Below are 21,561 nucleotides of genomic sequence, written 5' to 3'. Positions count from 1 at the left end.
CTTTAACTAGATTTCTTGTGCATTTGACTGCTAAGCAGGATTGAATTTCCAAAACACAATGTTTTCACTTTAAAAGTAAATTAATGTTATTTTCCATTCGTTGGGCCATGACTTGGCATCTGCAGTTTGCTTTATGCTCTGTTTCTGACCTCGGTTCAAAAGGCAAAGCATTTTGCACAAGTAGAAAGAAAATTAAAGATGTGCAACTTTGTTTCATCAATGCATGTCCTAGCAACTAGCTCAAGAGAAACACATTCAGGGAACTGAATTAGGTTTCCTGCTTTTTTTTGAACCAGGGAATGGTACATAATGCAAAAGAATCATAGAGTCAAATAAATTATGGTTTAGAAAGAGTAAATTTGCCTGTTGCTGCTCCTGGCTTTCAGCTGGAGCTGCCAACTCTAATCTCATTTGTCTACCTTTGTAGAATAGAAAATCATGCAACCATTGTTTAAACATTTTTTTTCTCTCTGTAGTGTCTATTCAACAGATGAAAACCTGATTGTTTCCCCTCTGTTGGGTAATGTTTGCTTTGCCAGTTCTCAGTACAGCATTTGCTTCACCCTGGGATCCTTTGCCAAGATTTATGCCGATACATACGGTGAGCATTAGTTATAATTCGAGATGGTAGGAAAGCATTTGGCACTTTTAACCTACTTCCTCTGTAATACTGATCTATACATGACAGTCTTGTTTGTTTAGCAAAAGTTGGAAAACTTGGCAGACGTTTAAGTGTACTTAGATGAAATGCAAGGAACGTAAATGCGAAGTTTGGAATATATGAGTTGTTTGAAGCTAGATCATACATGCAATCAAAAAGACTGATCCAATGAAGATCTTCAGATGTGCCCTAAAACATGAAAATGTGGAATAATTCCTGCAGTTACACATAGCAAAGACCAGAACATGTCTGGAAAATTGTATTCCATTTTGGGAATTTAACCTTGAGAAAAATACACTGATCTCGGAAGGCATTCTAGCAGCCATTCATTGGGATTTACACAGGAGATGAAGCACTTTACCCGTGATGACCAGTTGGACAATATGTTCCCTTGAGATGAGGATTATAGAATCCTACAATGCAGAAAGGAGTCCATTCAACCCGTCGAGTCTGCACTGACCACAAACCTACCCAGGGTCTATCCCCATGCCTCATGCATTTACCCTAACTAGTCCCCCTGACACTAAGGGGCAATTTTAGCAAGGCCAATCCACATAACCCACACATGTTTGGATGTTAAGAATTGTTTTGCTGAAGCATTTAAAATTATAATGGTGAACAAGAAAACATCGTTTTTGAGTTAAAAATAAAATTAGAATATTATAGAATGCACAGAAGACATAGATGCAGATTTAATTGAAATATTTGAAAGGGAGGGAGATATTGAAGAATTAAATATAATAAGGGATGTAGAGATAGAATATGAATACTTAGAGTCTTCACCTTTCAAGTTTGTGATGTTATAGTGCTACGAATGTAAGAAACTCCAACCAATTCCATGCACCTTCCACTCCAATACAAATCACTTATATTTTTATAGAGATAATATACTTTGCTCCACGTCATGAAGAGTATAGAAGCACTGGCAAATATGTAAAATAGATTTGCAATGATGATACCAGAACTAGGAGGTTTTAGCTATCAGGGAAGTTTGAGCAGACCAGGGTTCTTTTCTATAGAAAAGAGAAGACTGAGTGGTGATTTTGTTGAGGTCTGTATGAAAGGACTTGATTGGATAAATGTAGAATAGGTGATTGCAGTTGTTGGGTAGACCAAAACGTTGAAGCTGGAAATATAAGATGGTCATTCATAACTGCAATAGGGAAACTCAGGAGTAATGTCTTTATCCAGAAAATGGTGAGAGTGTGGAACTTATGACCATAAAGAGTGGTTGAGGCAAATAGCACAGATGTATTTAGAGAAAGCTAAACTTGTGAGGAAGGAAGGGAATGTTATTCTGACAGGATTACTTGAAGAAGGTTTGGAAGATGCTCATGAACAGCATAAACACCAGCATGAATCATTTGGGCCAAATGGTCCATTTGCGTGCTGTATAATCAGTATAATCATACGGACTATCTTACTTTATCTGTTAATCTACTTTAGTTACTTCCCCTACCTCCCCAACAAAAACAATCATGAAGTAGGACCAATAGTGCTATAGTTCTCAATTCTGTTATTTTTCCAGTTGTTGAATCCTTTGTAGAGGTGCCAGCTGATCCTCAATTGCCTACCTTCTCTGGGAGTCTGTGCACTAGAGGACAGATTTCTGGCCTCCTGAAGTCAAGAGAATTTTAATCACCTCTTTGGACATTGTACAGTACACAGCTGTTAAATATTTGCTCCACTGATCTGAGCATTCTGTTCAGGAGATTTGCCAGACGAATGTTGCTCTTTTTTGTGGTTGGTTGAGTGCCCCTGGCCAAGCAAATTAGCTGCCTCCATATCTTCTTGACTGAGGAATAGTCAAAGGCAAAAATAAGATATTCTGTAAAAAAAATTAGATATTCTGTATTTTAAGTTTTTGTATGTAGTGATATAATATTACAGGCTCTCTTTAATCAATCAAATTACAGAGATAGCATCTGTAGTCTTTCAAAATCAATCAAATCCCAGAACAACAAACAAAACAGAACTGGGAAAGTCATTAGACCTGGAAACAGTGGTTAATCCTGGCAAAATCTCTGTTGTGCTATTGCTAGCAAGCTCAACTACAAAAACAATTGATCACTATCTCTGATAGGGCTGACTCTTTGAGAATCCCCCCTCCCCCCCTCTCCAACCAAGCCGCCCCCTACTTTCTCCTCTCTGGCACTCGTTGTGCTTTCAGAACTGCGGTCCTGGGACTTCGTCTTAGACATGGCACTGCAGTACCTCTTCTGGTCATTACAGCGCTGTGCCTGGATAGGCTGAAAAAGTGCGACTTCCTACCAAGTGCAGATCGAAGTCCCATTTGTTGCCAGTCAACGCACATTTGAGTCTGAAGTAACAATGAGCCTGTCAGATCTGTGGGAATCAATTCCCTGTCAACTTTCCGGTTAGCGCTGCTGCCTAAGCACCAGGGACCCAGGATCGATTCCGACCTTGGGTGACTGTATGGAGTTTGCATGGGTTTCCTCCGGGTGCTCTGGTTTCCGCTCTCGGGCCAAAGATGTGCAGGTTAGGTGGATTAGCCATGCTAAATTGCCCCTTAATGTCCCAAGATGTGTAGGTTTGGGAAATTAGTGGAGTAAATACGCGGGGTTGTGGGAGTGGGCCTGTGTAAGATGCTATCGGGAGAATCAGTGCAGACACAGTGGGCTGAATGACCTTCTGCATGGGAGGGATTTTATGTGACTGCTGCAAGAGTTCTTCACCCACTGACCTAAAAACAAAATATGCATCATGAACACTTAATTGAGGAAAAGCTGGATCTACCCATTATACCTTTCAGTTGCTCTAATAACCTTCCTATACGTCCTGATGCATTACACCAAGCCAAGTTAACATCCTGATATCAGTTGCAGTTGCCCCTATGAGCTTACTGTTTGAGGTGCAGCTTTGCTGTGCATGTTAGAAAGTGGATGAGCAAAGTGACGAGCGACATGGTTTTGTTTTTTGTGAGGCTGTTTTTCATGCACCATTATGTAGCATCACCACCTGACACACACACGCACCCAAATTCTTTTGCTGTTTCTTCCTCAGCCTCGAGGCTGGAGACCCCTGATTCCCTAGACTCTACACTACTACTGTTGAGTTTTTTTGAACCCTATTCTGCTGCAATGGATCAATTTCTTCCTCACCAATTGCCAGAAGGCATCCAATGAGGAAGTTAAAGCTGTGAGAGCCATATAAGAACTATATGTAACAGAGAGTAATTAAAAAGTCATGCGGGGCCAAAACAAGAGATGGTGAGGCATGAATTGGAGACTTCAAGAGTGCTTATGATCGTAAACAATAGACAGTTGCTGCAGTTACAGCTTTGGTTATTTTTCAAAATGTACAATTATGTTTTTAAAAAGTTTCTCAAATTTTTCTTCTTTCCAGGGGACATTAACTATATGGAGTTTGCAAAGCGTCTATGGGGTGACATCTACTTTAATCCAAAAACGTAAGTTTGAACGCTCTTCAGTTGGCTCTTATTGGGATCCTACTACTAAGTTTGATAGCTGTCTTTTTTATTTAAAGAAATTTGTGCTCAAAAACCAGGGGATGTTGGTACTGGGGGACAGACCTTTTCCCTTCCAGGAACTGTTATAGGACAGAGAGTAAATTACTCTCTGCTTTGCTGCAGCAGCATGCAATCAGCCCCAAACTCAGAAAAGCAATCTCTTCCTTCTCAGAATAAAGAATTGCTTGTCCGTCCAGTATTTTTTTGCCCATCACTAGCTTTCCTTGAAAAGGTGAACTTCCTTGAATCCTTGCAGTATATTTGGTGAAGATACTTTCATAATTCTGTTGGCAAATGTTCCAGGATTTTGACCCAGAGATAGCGAACGAATGGCAACATATGTTCACGGTGGGATGTGTGCAACTTCAAGCTTCCTGAGTACCTGCTGCTCTCCTTCTCCTTGGTGAGAGAAGGCATGGGTTTGGGAGATGTTGCGCATTGACAGAGCCTTGAAGAATTACTCATTACACCTTTTGGATATGGGGCCAGTTAAGTACATGGCTTTATCAGAATAGTGTTTTGTTTTTAATATTGATATAGTTGCACTCATCCAGGCATGGGTTAATCTCTAATTAACTTCAGAATTTAGAGTAGATATAATTTATAGCTGAAAAGGTACTGGGAAAACTTAAACATCTTCCCAGCTTCCTACAAAGTAATAGATTGTATGCTACATGGCATGATGCTCCTGTGCAGTATCCAACCTGCCACGATCAATAATACTGGAGACGTTTCAGTTGGTAAATCTAAGGATGGATTTATATTACAACTGCAACCTTAATGTGAAACAGCTTTACTTGGCAGCTCATTACACGTTTGGAGTAAATGCAACCTGAATCTGGAATCAGAGCTTGATCTATACCTATTTAGAATCTCAGTGACGACTATCCAATGTCAGGTTGGGCTTTGCCACCAAAATTAAGTTTAATATCAGCAGAGTACAAATAGTTCCTCATTAATGCCAAACATGTAGTTTAGATGCACTCTAGAAGATTCCCCCTAAGGTCCACTAGGACATCTGCCAGTAACTAGCCGAGTATCATGGGGTAGTACAGTGGTTAGCATTTCTACTTCACAGCACCAGGGACCTGGGTTTGATTCCTGGCTTGGGTAACTGTGTGGAGTTTGCATGTTCTCTGGGTGCTCTGGTTTCCTCCCACAGCCCAAAAATGTGTGGGTTAGGTTGATTGGCCATGTTAAATTGCTCCTTAGTGTTGGAAGGGATTAGTAGGGTAAATATGTGAGATTATAGGGATAGGACCTGGATGGGATTGTTGTCGGTGCAGACTCAGTTGCCGAATGGCCTCCTTCTGCACTGCAGGAACTCTACATATTGATCTAAGAGTTCATACCAACCCTCTTGGTACTAAAGGTGAAAGGTAAGAGTTTGTAAACAGACTTCTAAAATGCATCTTTAAAAGTGTTTTGCAAATAAACTGGCTTGTTAAATATAGCATAATACACATAATTTCTTATTAAAATATAAATTTTCAAAATTGATTTCCAGCTAAAGCACAAAAATACATTATTCTTTCAGACGGAAATTTACTAAGAAGGCACCAACCAGTAATTCTCAGAGAAGCTTTGTAGAGTTCATCCTGGAGCCTGTCTATAAGATTCTTTCTCAGGTAAATATAATAAAACTTTATTATTGACACTCTACATAAGAGAAACAGTAAATGGTTGACTGTAATTATATGGCATTAATTTAGTCCAGAGCAAAATACTACAGATGGTGGAAATCTTTGGACTAGACGTGTTGCCATTTTAATGTTCAGATGGAGAAAATGTGCATGGAAACTCTGGCTTCCTTTTGTTTACTGTTAACATCTGACTTGTATTATCAAATAGTTCACCTCTTAAGAACAAACTGAAATAGCCTCCAGGTATCTGAAAATGAAGCTTGACATAATTACAAGATTTGAGATAATTAACTTTGAAGTATATGTCTGAACCCCCTCTAGGAGTGAATTCTTATGAATCTCATAAATAATGTTCATGGTCTGTTTCCCCAAAGCAAGAAAAAGAACGATAATAGATTCAGAGAGCCCTATTTTACTATTTTGATTCTAAGTGCTGGGCGGACTTGAAACTGGGAGTGTTTCAGATACGACTTTTAGACCCGTTCTCAGGTGCTGCCATACGCAGTCTGCCTGAAAAAATATCAGCAATTCCAAATCGCACTCCAGAAGCCCGTGGATGGGACTTAACATGCCCGAAATCCTGCAGGTGTAATCAGCGCCTCCAACTGCGCGCACACAGACAAAATAAATGATAGAATGCGGCTTCCCTGCTGCATCGCTCCCAGGGTGGATAATACCTTCCCTGGCCCCCACACGTATTTCTCCATCCCACCGCGTTCCCCTCCCCCCCCCCACCCCCCCAAATCACTGACTCCTTATCCCCTCACCCCCTCCACCACGTAGACCAATCACGGGACCCTTCTCCCCTTCCCCCCACTGATCTCAGGCAGAGTGACAGCAGACCCCCGTTCCCCCCCACCGATCTCACGCAGAAAGCTGTGGTTCACTTGGCACCTACTTCCTCACTAACTGGAGCGCCCAAATCGGATTTTTGTGAAACACATCTGTTTCGTGCAAATTCTGGAAAGGCGAACGCAGTGGTTGAGGGGAAAGTGCCAGTAAGATTGGGTGTGCAGCCCATTAAGCCATTTAAATGCGTGCAACTGCATTTAAATGGCCATCACGCCCGATTCATGCACAGTCCCAATTGTGCCCATTTTCAGGCCTTGGCAAACGGGGAATCAGCGCAGAGGTGAGCGCGGATCGCACTACTCGCTTCATGCCTGACTTTACCAAATTTGCGTGCCTGAAAATGGGCGCAACTCAATGGTAAGATCTGGCCTACAGTGTTGAGAAATTGTCAAGTGTGGTTAAAGGTGGGGAAATAATTGGACAAAGGTGGTGGCAGGTGTTAGGCAGGAAATTGCCTCGTGGAGTTGGTGGGGACGAGAATGAAATTAAGAGCAGCAACTCTGTATGAATGAGTGAAGAAAAAATGTATTTTGAGTTTTCATAGAAGTTATTAAGCAGGGACATAGATTTTAATTCTGCTGAGAAATGTGCTAAATCTGTTTACATGTAATGCACAGGTTGTTGGTGATGTAGATACTACTCTGCCACGCACATTGGATGAGCTTGGTATTCATTTAACAAAAGAGGAATTAAAGCTCAACATCAGGCCCTTACTGCGACTTGTCTGCAAGAAATTCTTCGGTGACTTCACAGGTAACTTAATGATCAGCCATTTCAGATTGAACAGATGGAGCTGTTGTGCAATTCCTGTTACATTTGTGCTTGATGTGCAATTAAAATTGCAAGAGCACTATATTTAGAAGAGAGTGGAATATTGGGGAAGGAGAATCTGCATAAAGTAGATGAAACCAGTAATTGTAATTTGAAAAAGAGCAGCCTCATTCTTGTAAACTGGTTGTGGGAATATATATTTATGAAATAGAAAAGGCATTGTATTGTATTTTGTAAACTGTGAATTTCCACAGTTCCTGGAAGAGCAAACAGCTGGTGCCTTGGAGGGACATGCTAGGGTAAATAGTTGCATTTTAGTGTGCAGAAAACCCTAGGCAACCCATAATCTACCTAGGAACTATGCTCAAAAGATATGAATTATTGACTGGTTAATATATTCCCAACTTTTCCAAATGTGGATATTTTGATACTTAATCTTTACAATCTTATTAACTACCGTGGTTTAGGTGTAATTTCTAATAATGCCTCGCCACAAACAATTGGCTGCCAAGTCACGATTGTAACTTGTTTACTGTGCAACAACAAATTATGGCAGTAGTGTGAGAATCCTGTACAAAGGATTTAATTACATTTATCCATTTCTGCTATTTCTAAAATCAAGTAAACAAACAACCAGTCTGAAAATGAGAATCTATTATTCTGTTCAGTGGATTTACAGCATTCTATTTCAGGGAGAAATAGTATTTCTGTAGTTTGTGAAAGAGACTTTGTATAAGGTTTCTTGTTGCTAATGATGTCAATAACCAATGTAACTTTTCTACAGGCTTGGTAGATATGTGCGTGCAACATATCCCTTCCCCACAGTCTGGTGCCAGGAATAAAATCGAACATACATATACAGGTGGCCTAGATTTGGATCTTGGCGAAACTATGCTAGAATGTGATCCTGATGTAAGTAAGGTGTTCTTTTTTAATAGTTTTCTGAAAACTTTTACTTGGGAATGAATCGTATTTTTCTTTGGTCCACCTAACCTGATAATTCTACAGTCAGTAACCTAATCTTAGGAAATGTCTGGGACAACCCAGTATTTATTACCTGTGCATGTGACAGGTTAGGAATTGAAATATTTTATTGGCGGTGTTTCATCTGCTTTGTCTTCTTGGAAAAAAACACTGTCACAGTGCTTGTTTTTTTGGCAGATGTTGCGTATTGTTCACATTTTTCTGACTTGTTACTTCAGTTAAATGCTTACATAGAACTCCTACGTTTTTTGATTGCACAGGGCCCTCTGATGTGCCACACGACTAAGATGTACAGTACGGAGGATGGTGTACAGTTCCACGCTTTTGGCAGAGTGTTGAGTGGAACCATTCATGCTGGGCAGCCAGTAAAAGTACTTGGAGAGAACTACACACTGGAGGATGAGGAAGATTCGCAAATCTGCACTGTGGGCAGGCTTTGGATTTCAGTCGCAAGGTGTTTACCAGGATTGATTCTACCAATAAGTTTGGATAGAAATTTGAAACAAATGAATATTGATCTCATTACAGTTGCAGACAAATAAATGATTAATTTTAGAGAGGCTGTGGCTGAGTGGCATTATCACCAGACTATTAATCCAGAAACACAGTTCTGGCGACTCAGGTTCAAATCCAGCCACGGCAGCTGATGGAATTTGAATTCAATAAAAAAAATCCGGAATTAAGAATTTACTGATGACCATGAAACCATTGTCAATTGTCAGAAAAGCCCTTCTGGTTCAGTAAATGTTCTTTCGGGAAGGAAATCTGTCCTTACCTGGTCTGGCCTACATGTGACTCCAGAGCCACAGCAACGTCATTGAGCCTCAACAGCCCTCTAGCAACTAGGGATAGGCAATAAATGCTGGCCAGCTGGCATATGGACTTGAAGGTGATTACAAAGATGGGGAGGGTTGGAAAACAAAGATGGGAATTTTAACTCTTTACTCACTGGAAATTTTGTGCGCTCATTGATCGTGATCTGGTCAGGTTTGGAAATGCATTTAAGTAGTCATGGGCACTCTTGCACATCCCTGATGTGCTGCCTAAGATCTCAGTATTCCGATGTGTTTAGCTGACCGTAGTTGTATGACAAGTGTTAATGCACTGTATTTATAAGTACACAGCTCTTGCTTGAATTTCTTGTGGTTGACACTCCACAAATACAAAACTGAAAAAGTATTTTAATGAAGACTTTCCATCTCACTTAGTCTCTTCAGGTCAACCCACATCCAACAACCTGTTCTGAAAACTCTTCACATTTTTACAGCTGTGACAAATCCATCACAGCAGCTGAGACAGTTTATAACGTACTATAAGAATCAGCAACATTCTAAATAAAACAATCCACAACGTTCTAAAAGAATCCACCCACATTTCTCAATGTTAACATATTCCTTTAAGAAATTCCAAGAATGAGGCTTGACAACATCTAATGATTTTTTTCATTGGGCCATGCCCTATCTGTGTGCAAAGTTTTTTCTTGACATCTGTCCATTAGTTTTTGAGATATACTGTTTGCAGCACTAATATACAAGGTAAAAACATTTGCCGAAAACTTGCTGCCATTCACACTGGCAGGATCTTTGCATCCTGCTGACAACACACCCCTGCCACGTGTTCCCCAGCGACAAAGGATGCGTTCAACAGGAAGCCCCATTGACAATGGCGGGACCATAAGATCCCGGTGCCAGTGAGTGGTACACTGCCTCCTGCCGCCACAAAATACGCTGTGGGGTGGGGAAAAAATCCTGCGCACAGCCGCCTCCTCCCCACCCCACCCCACATCGGTGGACACGATAACTAGTTTACTATTCAGCAGCATAAACGCACAAGTTATTTGTTGAACTTCTGGCATACTTATTGAAGTGTCTGCACATTTAAATAAATGGAGAAAGGATTCCTCATGGATCTGTATAATTACAAAACACTTAACTTTATTGAATCCCTCACTGTATTTCTCCTCTGATCTAAAATGTGATTTATCCATTCTCTAAGGTATCATATAGAGGTTAACAGAGTTCCAGCTGGTAACTGGGTTCTCATAGAAGGAGTGGATCAACCCATCGTAAAGACAGCCACCATCACAGAACCAAGAGGCAATGACGAGGTAAAACACCTTAGCATCACTATTTGAAATTAAAGTGGTTTCATAATAAATTACATGTAGTTGTCGTTTGGATCTTGAAACAACAATGGGTGGAATCTACATATTCTGATGTATTGATCTCTGCATTGCAATTGATTAATTAGATGATTGCTTAATTTATGGTCACTGGTAAATATCTGGGGGAATTAAGGGAAACAGTACCTTGGCAGACAATAAAAAGGGGAATAAATTTCCATGGATGTTCCCTCCATCATCCACTGTAAATTTGACAGTTGAAACACAGAAACAAGATTAAAAACAGCATAAACTGCATTTATGACATTTGCTGGGAAGAAACCTGGTCTTGTTTTGTTCTGCTGAGTTTCTCTGTTTCTTGCATAAATGTGGGAATTTATGCCTTGCTGGTGGTGTTTTCTAATTTCAGGCTCAGATCTTCAGGCCTCTCAAGTTTAATACAGCGTCCGTTATTAAGATAGCTGTGGAACCTGTCAACCCATCTGAGCTTCCAAAAATGTTGGATGGCTTAAGAAAGGTCAACAAAAGCTACCCATCACTAACTACTAAGGTATGATTGCAAATAGCATTGCTGAGAAAAGTTGTATATTGTCGAAGAAAAGGCTTGCATGTTTATGATATGGACACGAGAAATGGAGCGTGTGGTTCCTCTGATTTGCTTCTTTACTCAATAAGATCATGGCTCTCATCTTCTATATCAACTCAAGTTTCCATGACCTTTGGGCAGCAAAAGCACTTTGCAGCCATTGAAGTGTTTTTCCAAGTGTAATTGCTGACCTAATTAATGGCATGTGGCAGCAGTTTATGCACAATAAGATCCCACAGACAGTAATGAGATAATGACTGGATTTGAGAGGGAAATATTGGCCCAGACACTGGAGAAAAGTTTCCTGCTCTTTCCAATAATGCTGTCGGTTTTTTTAGCATTAACCTGATAAGCCAAACTGGACCTCAGTTAACATCTCACCCAAAAGATGGTACCCCCGATAATATAACACACTCCCAGCACAGTACTGAGGGAGTCAGTCTTGATTTTGTGCTCACGGCTACGGAATGGGTTTTGAACGCACAACATTCTGTCTCAAAGGGAGTGCTACCAATGAGCTACAGTTGACGCTTTATAATTTCAGGACCATATTTAACTGCCCAAACTCTTCAAACGTTAATTTAAGCAAGAGTGCTCTTTATTCATTTTTGCCAGTGTTTACAAGAAAATGCTGCAGTATGGATATGGTGTGTCATGTGAATATGATGGAGTTCACCTCTGGATAATAAAACACAAGGGGCAGACTTTAAGACATTTGGCAGCGTTAGTCATTTATAGTCATATGAAACAAGTATATTCTGTGTGTGTGAGATTTTTGTGTTCGTATTTTTACTTTATAATTTGGAAAAACCATAAATAATAAAACAATCTTCAATATTGTTTAAATGTTGTAAATTATTTTGATGCATGAATTCCTCTCTATCCGTCGGTAAGAACTTGGATGAGCCTGTCACCACTGAGTTGTCTTTAGCATAGTTGATGGAGAAAATGAAAAAAGACAAAGAAATATTGTAATTTTTGATAGGGAAAAATAAAAGTTAAATCCATTTGAACCTCATCAGTGAGGACCATTGATTAGCAATTTCTATAGAGAACTTGTTATTGTGTCTGGATTGCTGTAATATATTTCTGATGTGGAACTCTGGAAAGATTTCATTTGTGGCATTTCAATTTTGTCACATGAGAGGCACACAAAATCTCCCATTGTCTCTTAAAGGTCATGGCAACAAAAATGTACTGTCATTATCAAATAATGAAGTGAGCAACTTAACCCCTTACCATTAACAATTGTTCATTAATGACCATTTATTTTTTGCTATTAAAGGTAGAAGAATCTGGGGAACATGTAATATTGGGGACTGGAGAACTCTACCTGGACTGTGTGATGCATGATCTTAGGAAGATGTATTCTGAAATTGATATAAAGGTAATGCAAATGTCCAAAAATTGTGACTTCATAGTTGTTAATGTGTACTGCCAGCATACATCCTTCATGCAAAATGAATCGTTTCTGCCTTAGTGACTGCTGCTTTTCTCACAGGTGGCTGACCCTGTTGTTACATTCTGCGAAACTGTTGTGGAAACCTCATCTTTGAAATGTTTTGCAGAGACACCCAACAAAAAGTGAGTTTCTTGAATTGGTTGCTTCAGTCTCTCACTGCTGTGAATACTAGTTTTCAGCTTCTGTAAACTTGTGGTGCTGCAGGTGAATCATCTGGTTTACTCACAGAGCACATATGAGACATTTGCATTGTTGCTGTGTAATATGTCCATTCTTATTGGCCGTGCAGATAAACAATCATATAAGTTTTCATAAATTAATTTTCACCATACATAGTTTCCCTTTTTTGAGTGGTAGATTCATAAAAACTGAATCCCTCTTGAATGTTCACTGGAAATGAATTCCATTTTGTTAAAGATTCAGAAGTAAACACCCATTTTATCTATCATCTCAGCATGTGAGTTGTCTGATATACTTTCATCTTTTGGCCCAGATTGCTGAACAAATAGATGGAGTTTTTCGCCATTAATAATTTATAATGTAATTGTTATAAATACAATTTAACATTTTTAACCAAAAATAATTAGATGGTGTAAATTATTACAAGTGTTTTCCCCACAGTTTAAACCTTTTAAAATCTGAACAGTGATCATGGGTTTAATTTGCCATGTGGGGATCATTTAATGGGTTATGTTTTGTTATGGTATATATGTTATGACTGTGGCCAGAAACTTCAAGGTATTTTATGAAGTTAGCCTAGACCCTAAGTTTTGGCATGGATGACATAAAGTATTTCACTCCATGTATGATTCGAGTGACCCACTGGGAAGCTTTTCTCAAACAAAGCCCAAATTAAAATCAATATGATAAAGATACAGCCTCAGCAACAATAAAGGACACTGGCCACAGACACCACAGTGCCGACAACTTCCAGGGCCCCCTGGAAATATCCTGTAAAGGAACGTGATCATTTCTTAAAGGCACATTATCGTTACAATGTACAACATAACCAGCTTTCAAATGGTACAGTCTAATTAGTGTAGACTGTGACTGAACTTGTGTACGTGGAAACAATTGTATTCATACCTGCATTCTTGTTCTCTTTCTTCCTTTTCTGCTGTTGCCTGTAAATAATCAGTTGAAGGGAGCTTTCAGAGGACTTGATTACAGTAAACAAAGAGAAGAAAGAAAGTTTAACACAAAAAAATGATCAAAACATTGATTTTGAAGGGAGCAGGAATGCTCTCAGACTTTGACTGTGCATTTAAATAGATAATTGTGGGTTGTCTGTTGGCTCAGCTGCTTCTAATCATTCATGTTTGTTTTCCTAAGTTCTGGCAAAGTTCCAAATAAATGTGGATTTTTCTCCAAGTTTAACGGAATACTTTCGGGTTCGATTTGCCTCTAGTTTTGTCGCTGAAGTAGAAACTGAAACATGCACAAAACACCTTCAACGATTTTTGCATTTAAATTCACCTAGTTTAGGAAAACTTTGTAATAGAAAGACAGTTTGTTCTGTAAATATGGAGGATCTCAGTTCATTGGATTTTTTTTGGAATATGGTGCACTGTACTTCAATAGAATAATGATATAACTCCTGTGAACACTCTATCTCAGCAGAGTTACTGTGGGAGAGTGCCTCTTGTGCCTCTCCCTCTAGCAGCTAGCCTGCAGCAGCATTTGTGGCAGTCTGAGAGCAGGTTATATGTTTGGCTACAACTGATGGAAGATTCTGGGAGGCCAGGAAAATAGTACAGGAGATAATAGTTTAGAGCAGGTTCATCTAAGGTGTGGCATGTAGGCCGGATGTAGCCTGCGAGACATTTTTAAGTGACCTGTCACATCCTCTGAATGTAGATAACAGTCCAACTTCAAATCCCTTAGAAAGAATTTCAAACAATGCTCAATTGTCTGCTCAGCCAGGAGCTGGTTTCTCCGTGCATTGGCCGCTGCCATGACATTGCCGTATTTTTGCTCAACAACTGTTTCTTTCCTTAAAATCTCAACTCTATTTTTAAAATTCTGTTTATTGCCGTGTTAAACCTTAACTGTCTGTATGGAGTTTGCACATTCTCCCACTGCCTGTGTAGGTTTACTCTGGGTGCTCCAGTTTCCTCCCATGCTCCAAAGATGTGTAGGTTAGGTGGATTCACCATTGCCCCTTAGTGTCAGGGGGATTAGCAGAGTAAAAATTTGTGGGATTGCGTGGATAGGACCTGTGAGATTATTGTCAGTGCAGGCTCAATGGGCCAAAGGGCCTCCTGCACTGTCTCCCACCCACCCTCCCCACCCATCCACCCACCGAGCAAAATAATTGGGCAAATGAGAAGCATGCACCTTGATACAGTACATATTCTCTAGATTAATTTTTCACTCTTTTCTGTTCCCCTCTCAAAGGAATAAGATCACAATGATTGCTGAACCTCTGGAGAAAGGTTTGGCAGAAGATATTGAGAATGAAGTGGTCCAAATTACCTGGAACAGGTATGAAATGCACGGTACCAAATTCTGTCACATTTCTATTGGGTGGGAAGACAATTTTTTTTTAAAGTTGTTATTTACTAACCAGTTGTAACTGTGTATGACTTCACTTTTGGCATTGAGAAAAGTCAAGGACAGAAATAAATTTTCAGCTCATTTCCCTCATGCTCTGATTCCACCATTGAAACATCTGACTAGTTATTTAGAGCTTCTAAAGTTTTAAATCTGCACCAAGTAAAAAATTATGAGCATTATTTAAGTAAGAAAGATATTTCCAATGTCTGATTTAAGTTTAGCACTCCCTAGCTTAAATTTATACTTCTGGTCCTGCTTTCCAAAATAACTATTAACCCTTCCTATAATGTAAAAGTTTATATACTTCAGTTAAGCCTCCCTGCCTAACTTATCATTATTCTTAGTTGTATTGTCCTAAATTCTCTTCACTAATATGTCTCTTTGCACTTCGATTAGTTTTGTTGCAATAATAATCCAAGGCTGAGAGTTGTTGGAGGTGGCTAGAAAAGAGAATTTATGTTGTAGTTGTAATGTCTTAAAATTCTTTTTTCGCAATGCTTTAGCGGATGTTTGGTTTTGGATCTGTTTCTGCATTTCCTATTTATCTTCAAAATGTCTTTGATTTCCTGTATAAACATTACCTATTGAGTAAGTAAGTGTTTATAAGCTGCTGTGTGGTGTGTTTGTAGACGGCACGTAACAGTAGTGCCGAATATATTTGCTGCCATTTCGCATAAGCAACAGAATATGTTGACATAAATTGTTCACAAAGCAGTACTTCATGTTTATATTTTCTCTGGATTGTAATGCAGCAAAGCATCCCTTAAAGGCATGTCATGACATGTTAGCTCTTTCTGTATCATACTGTAGGAAAAAACTGGGTGAATTTTTCCAGACAAAATACGATTGGGATTTATTGGCTGCCCGTTCCATTTGGGCTTTTGGACCTGATACGACAGGCCCTAACATTTTAGTTGATGATACATTGCCATCAGAGGTAAGTGCCCAGAAAATAAGGTACTTCTCATGACAGATCTTCGTTATTTGTCATGTATCATCTCCATAAAGGAGAAGTCAAATAATTCTGCTAAATTTCAGTGTGCAAAAAAAACTTAAACCTGGAGCTGTTTTGAGTGGAACTTTGGCAGTCTTCCTGGTGTGTTTGAAGCAAATAACTTCCAATGGAACAGTAGCTTTATATTTCCATCTATTGTACGAATTAATACATTTAGTCACTAAATAGTACATAACTTGAGTATTGCTGAAAAGTGAGACGTGATGTCAAACTTTTCATCTTGCACGCATCAGGACCGACTTACAGGAATAACAAATCTCAATGGGGAACAATGATTTATGGCATTGCTATGAGATCCCCTCCAGACCCAGTTCGCGCCATCATCTTTATGAGGTTACACGAGAAACATATCTTCGATTGAATAAGCTCTAACCTCCTTCGTTTAGCATTTTTCCGATATATAGATGATCCGTTTGGAGCTGCATGTAAGAAATTTACACTCCTTAATGAACTCCATCCTGTGCTCAAATTCAACTTTGAAATGGCAAGTCACATGAGCTCTCTTTCCTCAAAGTGCTAATTGAGATACCTCCAGTAGGTTTGCCATTACTGTCTACTGCAAGCCCACTTTCACTTGCCAATATATGTGTGCTGGTTTCCTACAGTGTTGTGCATTACAGGATTAGCATTTTCAGCAACCTTGTAAATAGAGCCCAAGCCATTTCATCACCATGCAACCTTGATGCTGAAATAGGGCACATTAAATCTATCCTGATGATGGCTACCCTGATCAGATCATTGCTCACTGTATATCATGCAAAGTAAGGAATGGGCCCAAGGCTACCACTTGCAATCCTGAAAAGTGCCCAGTCTACTTCAGATTACCCTGGAAGGGTAAGGTGTCTCAACTTTGAGCACCAAGGAGACAGTTTCATGCTGTTAATATGCAGTAGCAAACACAAGTGGTATTCACCACTAGCAGGATACTGCTGTCAAGCCAAAAGGATGTTCTGCCGACTGCACAAATGAGTAATGTGGAATATAAATTTCAGCGCCTGTGTGATGTACAGTCTACGTAATCAGACATCACAACAGCTAGTAAACAAAGAATATCTCAATGCCTTCCATTTTTCACAACTAAACAAAAGCTTGAGGGGAACAAGGGCAGTCATACCATGATTAATTCCCCATGGCAATGCCTTGACTGCTTAGAATCGACCTGCCTGGTTTGAATTCAAGCATAAATTTTGCAGTTAACTGTTTCTTGGTGCTTTCTACATGGCAACACCTCTCCCAATCAGAGTCCACTCAGAACCAATCAGCACTGTCTGCTCACGTAGCATAAATTGTTATTCCTCTTTGAGATTTGGTATTCTTGCGAACCTGTCCCGTTGAGTGCAAGAAGAAAGGCTTCAGCATTTCTCTTTTTTTTCGCAATAATAATCTTCTGAATGACTTCTTCAGCCTTCCCTATAAATCTATCTTGAGTTTATTTGTGAGCATTGTTCATTTTTGGAAGGTATGCAACTTTCATTTTCTGAACTGAGAGTGAGAATTAGAACCTCCATTTCCCTTTGGGTTTTAGTTTCTAGAACTTAAATACTTGATTGTTGAATTTTCAAGAACATACTAAATCTGGATTTTAAATTTGGAATGAATTAATGTCATTTTGTTCTTTTTTTAATAGAATCATAGAATCCCAACAGTGCAGAAGGAGGCCATTTGGCCCATCGAGTCTGCACCGACCACAGTCTTACCTAGGCCCTATCCCCATAACCCCATGCATTTACCCTGGCTAATCCCCTGACACTTAGGGGTAATTTAGCATGGCCAATCTACCTAACCCGCACATCTTTGGACTGTGGAAGAAAACTGGAGCACCTGGAAAAACCCACACACACGCTGGGAGAATGTGCAAACTCCACAGAGACAGTGACCCAAGCCAAGAATCGAACCCGGGTCCCTGGAGTCCTGAGGCGTAGACCCGTAGTTGGCAGATGGTCTCTGTAAATGGTCATAGAAGGAATTTTACAGTATCCAGATTCTGATCAAAAGCCATTGCAAAACTAAAGCTTTCCAGTTAAAATCCAAATTTAAATTTAAGAATGATTTGGATTTGGGTTGGAAATGATGAACTCATTAGGGTAGCTAGCATAGCAATTGATATTAGTTGAGAGAATAGTTCTGGAGCTGATAAAATTGTCTTAAATTCTTTGTTTTGCTGTAAATTTTAAACTTAAGTCACTTTGGTAACAGTATCTAATGATATTTTAATTGTTACAATTATAGGTGGATAAAGCACTCTTAGGTTACGTGAAGGACAGCATTGTCCAGGGATTCCAATGGGGAACTCGAGAAGGACCACTTTGTGATGAACGTATGTATTGGCTCGCAATCAATTAAAGCAATGCTTTATGTTTGATATTTTGTTACCTGTTTTTCTTGAAATGAGAAATTAAAAAGGCATTGTTAATGCTCAGATTACTTAGAAATGTGTCTTGTTATAGTCAAATTGATTTTGCACTTAACGTTATCAATTACCATTTATTAATTTAATTCATCCTTTTGCTGTGCTATTGTTTGGCTTGGCTGCAATTTGATCGGCCTTGTTCATTAACTTACGCCTGGCACTCGTAACTCTATTTTGAAACACTTTTATTTGAGTTACAAGGGCAGGAGCAATACAGAATGGTGTTTCTTTTTCTAATAAGAAAATGAAATATGAGAAATTTTGAATTGTTCCACGCCAGGTTGATTCCTGCATATCATATGGTGCTGAACACTGGGGCAGTCTACTTGGGATTTGATAGTATAAGAACTCGAGGGGGTGATCTTACCAACAAATTCAAAGTCCAGGGTAAGCGGGAAAATGAGAGAGCTGCTTACCAGTTTATAGGGTGAATGCAAATCCTGAATTTTATATACTTAGTTCATTAAAAATTGCTTAAATGGTTCCTTGCCTGTAGGGGATGGGGGAGAGACTTAAATTGCCAGCCAGCCTGCTGTAGCAGCAGAGGGAGCTATTGCACACATACAGAGCCCTGGGGTTGCACATGTGCATTTGCAACAGCAGAAGCCTGACAGGTGTAAGAAAGAGATATGTCAGGCCTCTGCTGCTGCAGCCAGCCTCAAGGACAACCCCCCCCCCCCCCCCATCATAAGCCTCACACTGCCTGGAAATATCTCCGCCCTGTCCACTGCCAAGATCAATCATGCCCCCCTTTTCCCTTCCCCTCCTCTCCCACTCCCAGCAATCACCTGCAGAATGACAGTGGGCCCCACAATTCCCTCCCCCACTGATCACAACAGCAGAGAGTGCAGCGAGGATCCCTATCCCACCGATCACAACTGCAAAGTGGCAATGGGGCCCCCATCCTTTCTTCCCCCACCGATCGTAACTGCAGATTGGCAGCAGGCACCCCCCGCCTCCCTTCCATCATGGAAAGTGGGCTATGAGATAATCTATTAGTATGGAACTTCAGCCCTGGGATTGTTTGCAACATCAGGAAAAAGTCAGAAAGTAAGCTTATGAATGAACTGCAAAATGCTTCTTAGAACTAATTTCATGTGTTAATCCAAGACTGGGAGACTATAATTGATATAGGTGCATAACAAATATGATTAATTCAGTCTTGCATATGAATCTTGAATGCTAGCTCTGGGTGAATCATCATCTTTAACGCTTGTGGGCCAATTGCGTGCAACGTTGTAAATGTTTTGGCAAATTTAGGACTGTAACAGGAAGCTTTTTTTCACACACACACATAGTGGGAGAGTTCAGAATAATTCTGGAATTGCCTTTCTCATTCATAATAAGTATTTGAGTATTTTTAATTCATCGAGAGTTTGGATGTGCAATGAAAAAGGAACTTGCATCATATTGCATTCCTTGGAGTAGTTCTTATCATTGTGTGTCAACATGCTAACCATTGTGTGCATCGATAGGTTCCTACAAACAATCAAAAAATAAGTAAGTAGTCAATGTGACAATATTGGTTGATGGAGAAATATGAACCAGAACACCGAGATCTGTTTGCTCCTCTTCTGATAATCAGGCGTCTGTGTAAGGATGTAACCTCTCTAGAAGCAGCACTCCCCCCACAGTAGAATCAAAACCTACATTTTGGTTTGCTAAAGATAAAGTCAGACTCAGAATACTTCCATAGGAGCTTTGGTTACATTTCACCAATTAATTGAGAATGGCTGCCTTTGGTGCAAAGATGTCAGTTTGCTTTTATAATGCTTTCAAGTTTCTTTTAAAAATAGAAGCCTTACAGCTCTATTTTTAAATTAAGTTGGTCTTGAGGTGCAAAATTTTTCCCAGATGCATCTTCGGATGTGTGTCTTCTCTTTACAGCAATTCGTAATGTGAAGTTCAAGATCCTTGATGCAGTAATAGCTCAAGAGCCATTGCACAGGGGTGGAGGGCAAATTATTCCAACAGCCAGACGAGTAGTGTACTCAGCTTTCCTGATGGTGAGGGTTTTTCTTTTAACATTTTTCCACTTTGAATGCCTAATTGTTTCGCAGCAGCATTTCTTCCTTTGGTCAGTAAAACTACAAAAGCACACAATAGTGCAGACTTTAGATGCTGCAATAAATTTGTTATAGCATGTGAATTATCTTAGCCATGAATTTGCCTGTAAATTTACTCTTAGGAAAAACAATAGAAGTTTGTTTATCATTATATTTATCTATTCAACACAGTTTCAACAAACTTATTTGGATCAACAATTTGTTGCTGCACCTGTTAAATGATAAAATATCTGTATCTAAATACAATATCTCTGTCCTGTGATGTACTGACAGGTTTGCCGACAAAATATACTTTTTTCTAGGCCACGCCTCGTCTGATGGAGCCTTATTATTTTGTGGAGGTGCAGGCACCAGCCGACTGTGTTTCAGCAGTTTATACAGTCCTGGCTAGAAGGAGGTACGCAAATTAATTCTATCCATGTCACTTTTTTACCTTTGACTTAGTGCAGTATTCACTGAAAATGTTGTACTGGCTGGGTGCAAAGAGAGGCATCATATCAAAAATAAAGGATAAATTTTACCACTGTTTATCGTATACTTAAATTTTTATCACATTGTTTGTTTAAAACAAGTTGTTTTGCTAGGTGAAAAGAGGACGTAACATATTGAGAAATTTGCAGTCTTCGCGGAAAAGAGAACATAACATATTGAGAAATTCACAGTATATATTTTTAAAAGTTGCAAGCTCATAGAAATTGCAGGCACAAGATAACAGTTGAATGTGGTGTAATGTGGTAAATGACGTGTGTCCTTGGATTGATCGGAAAATGAATCCCTGCAATATCTCTGTATTTTGGTAATATGTCACTGTTAGTATCACTCATTACTTCCAATGAATGTATAACCATTAGAATTTGAGTCTCTTTTGCATGGTTGTTGTCCCTTCTACCAGATGTCTTTCTTTTCCCTCTACTCCCCTAAAAGACAGACTTATGTTGGAGTA

The 21,561-nt window shown here is 39.5% G+C and overlaps 1 protein-coding gene across 2 annotated transcripts in view; it reads left to right on the top strand.

The window, feature by feature from the left end:
- The window catches only part of eftud2 (elongation factor Tu GTP binding domain containing 2), a 112,131-nt gene that overhangs the window by 82,763 nt on the left and 7,807 nt on the right, over window positions 1-21,561 (top strand). For both annotated transcript variants that reach the window (XM_080213419.1, XM_080213418.1), the window contains exons 11-25: window positions 477-601; window positions 4,028-4,091; window positions 5,689-5,779; window positions 7,264-7,399; window positions 8,202-8,329; window positions 8,662-8,855; window positions 10,397-10,508; window positions 10,933-11,073; window positions 12,395-12,496; window positions 12,611-12,693; window positions 14,969-15,055; window positions 15,938-16,064; window positions 18,372-18,459; window positions 20,440-20,558; window positions 20,921-21,015. In XM_080213419.1, the coding sequence (XP_080069545.1) occupies window positions 477-601; window positions 4,028-4,091; window positions 5,689-5,779; window positions 7,264-7,399; window positions 8,202-8,329; window positions 8,662-8,855; window positions 10,397-10,508; window positions 10,933-11,073; window positions 12,395-12,496; window positions 12,611-12,693; window positions 14,969-15,055; window positions 15,938-16,064; window positions 18,372-18,459; window positions 20,440-20,558; window positions 20,921-21,015 (1,692 nt within the window). The remainder of the gene's footprint in view (window positions 1-476; window positions 602-4,027; window positions 4,092-5,688; window positions 5,780-7,263; window positions 7,400-8,201; window positions 8,330-8,661; window positions 8,856-10,396; window positions 10,509-10,932; window positions 11,074-12,394; window positions 12,497-12,610; window positions 12,694-14,968; window positions 15,056-15,937; window positions 16,065-18,371; window positions 18,460-20,439; window positions 20,559-20,920; window positions 21,016-21,561) is intronic.

The sequence above is a fragment of the Carcharhinus amblyrhynchos genome, chromosome 27, assembly GCF_965287045.1.
Source record: "Carcharhinus amblyrhynchos chromosome 27, sCarAmb.v2.hapA, whole genome shotgun sequence".
Lineage (NCBI taxonomy): Eukaryota > Metazoa > Chordata > Chondrichthyes > Carcharhiniformes > Carcharhinidae > Carcharhinus > Carcharhinus amblyrhynchos.
Note: the sequence above shows the minus strand (reverse complement) of the source record. Positions and strands in the feature narration are given on the sequence as shown.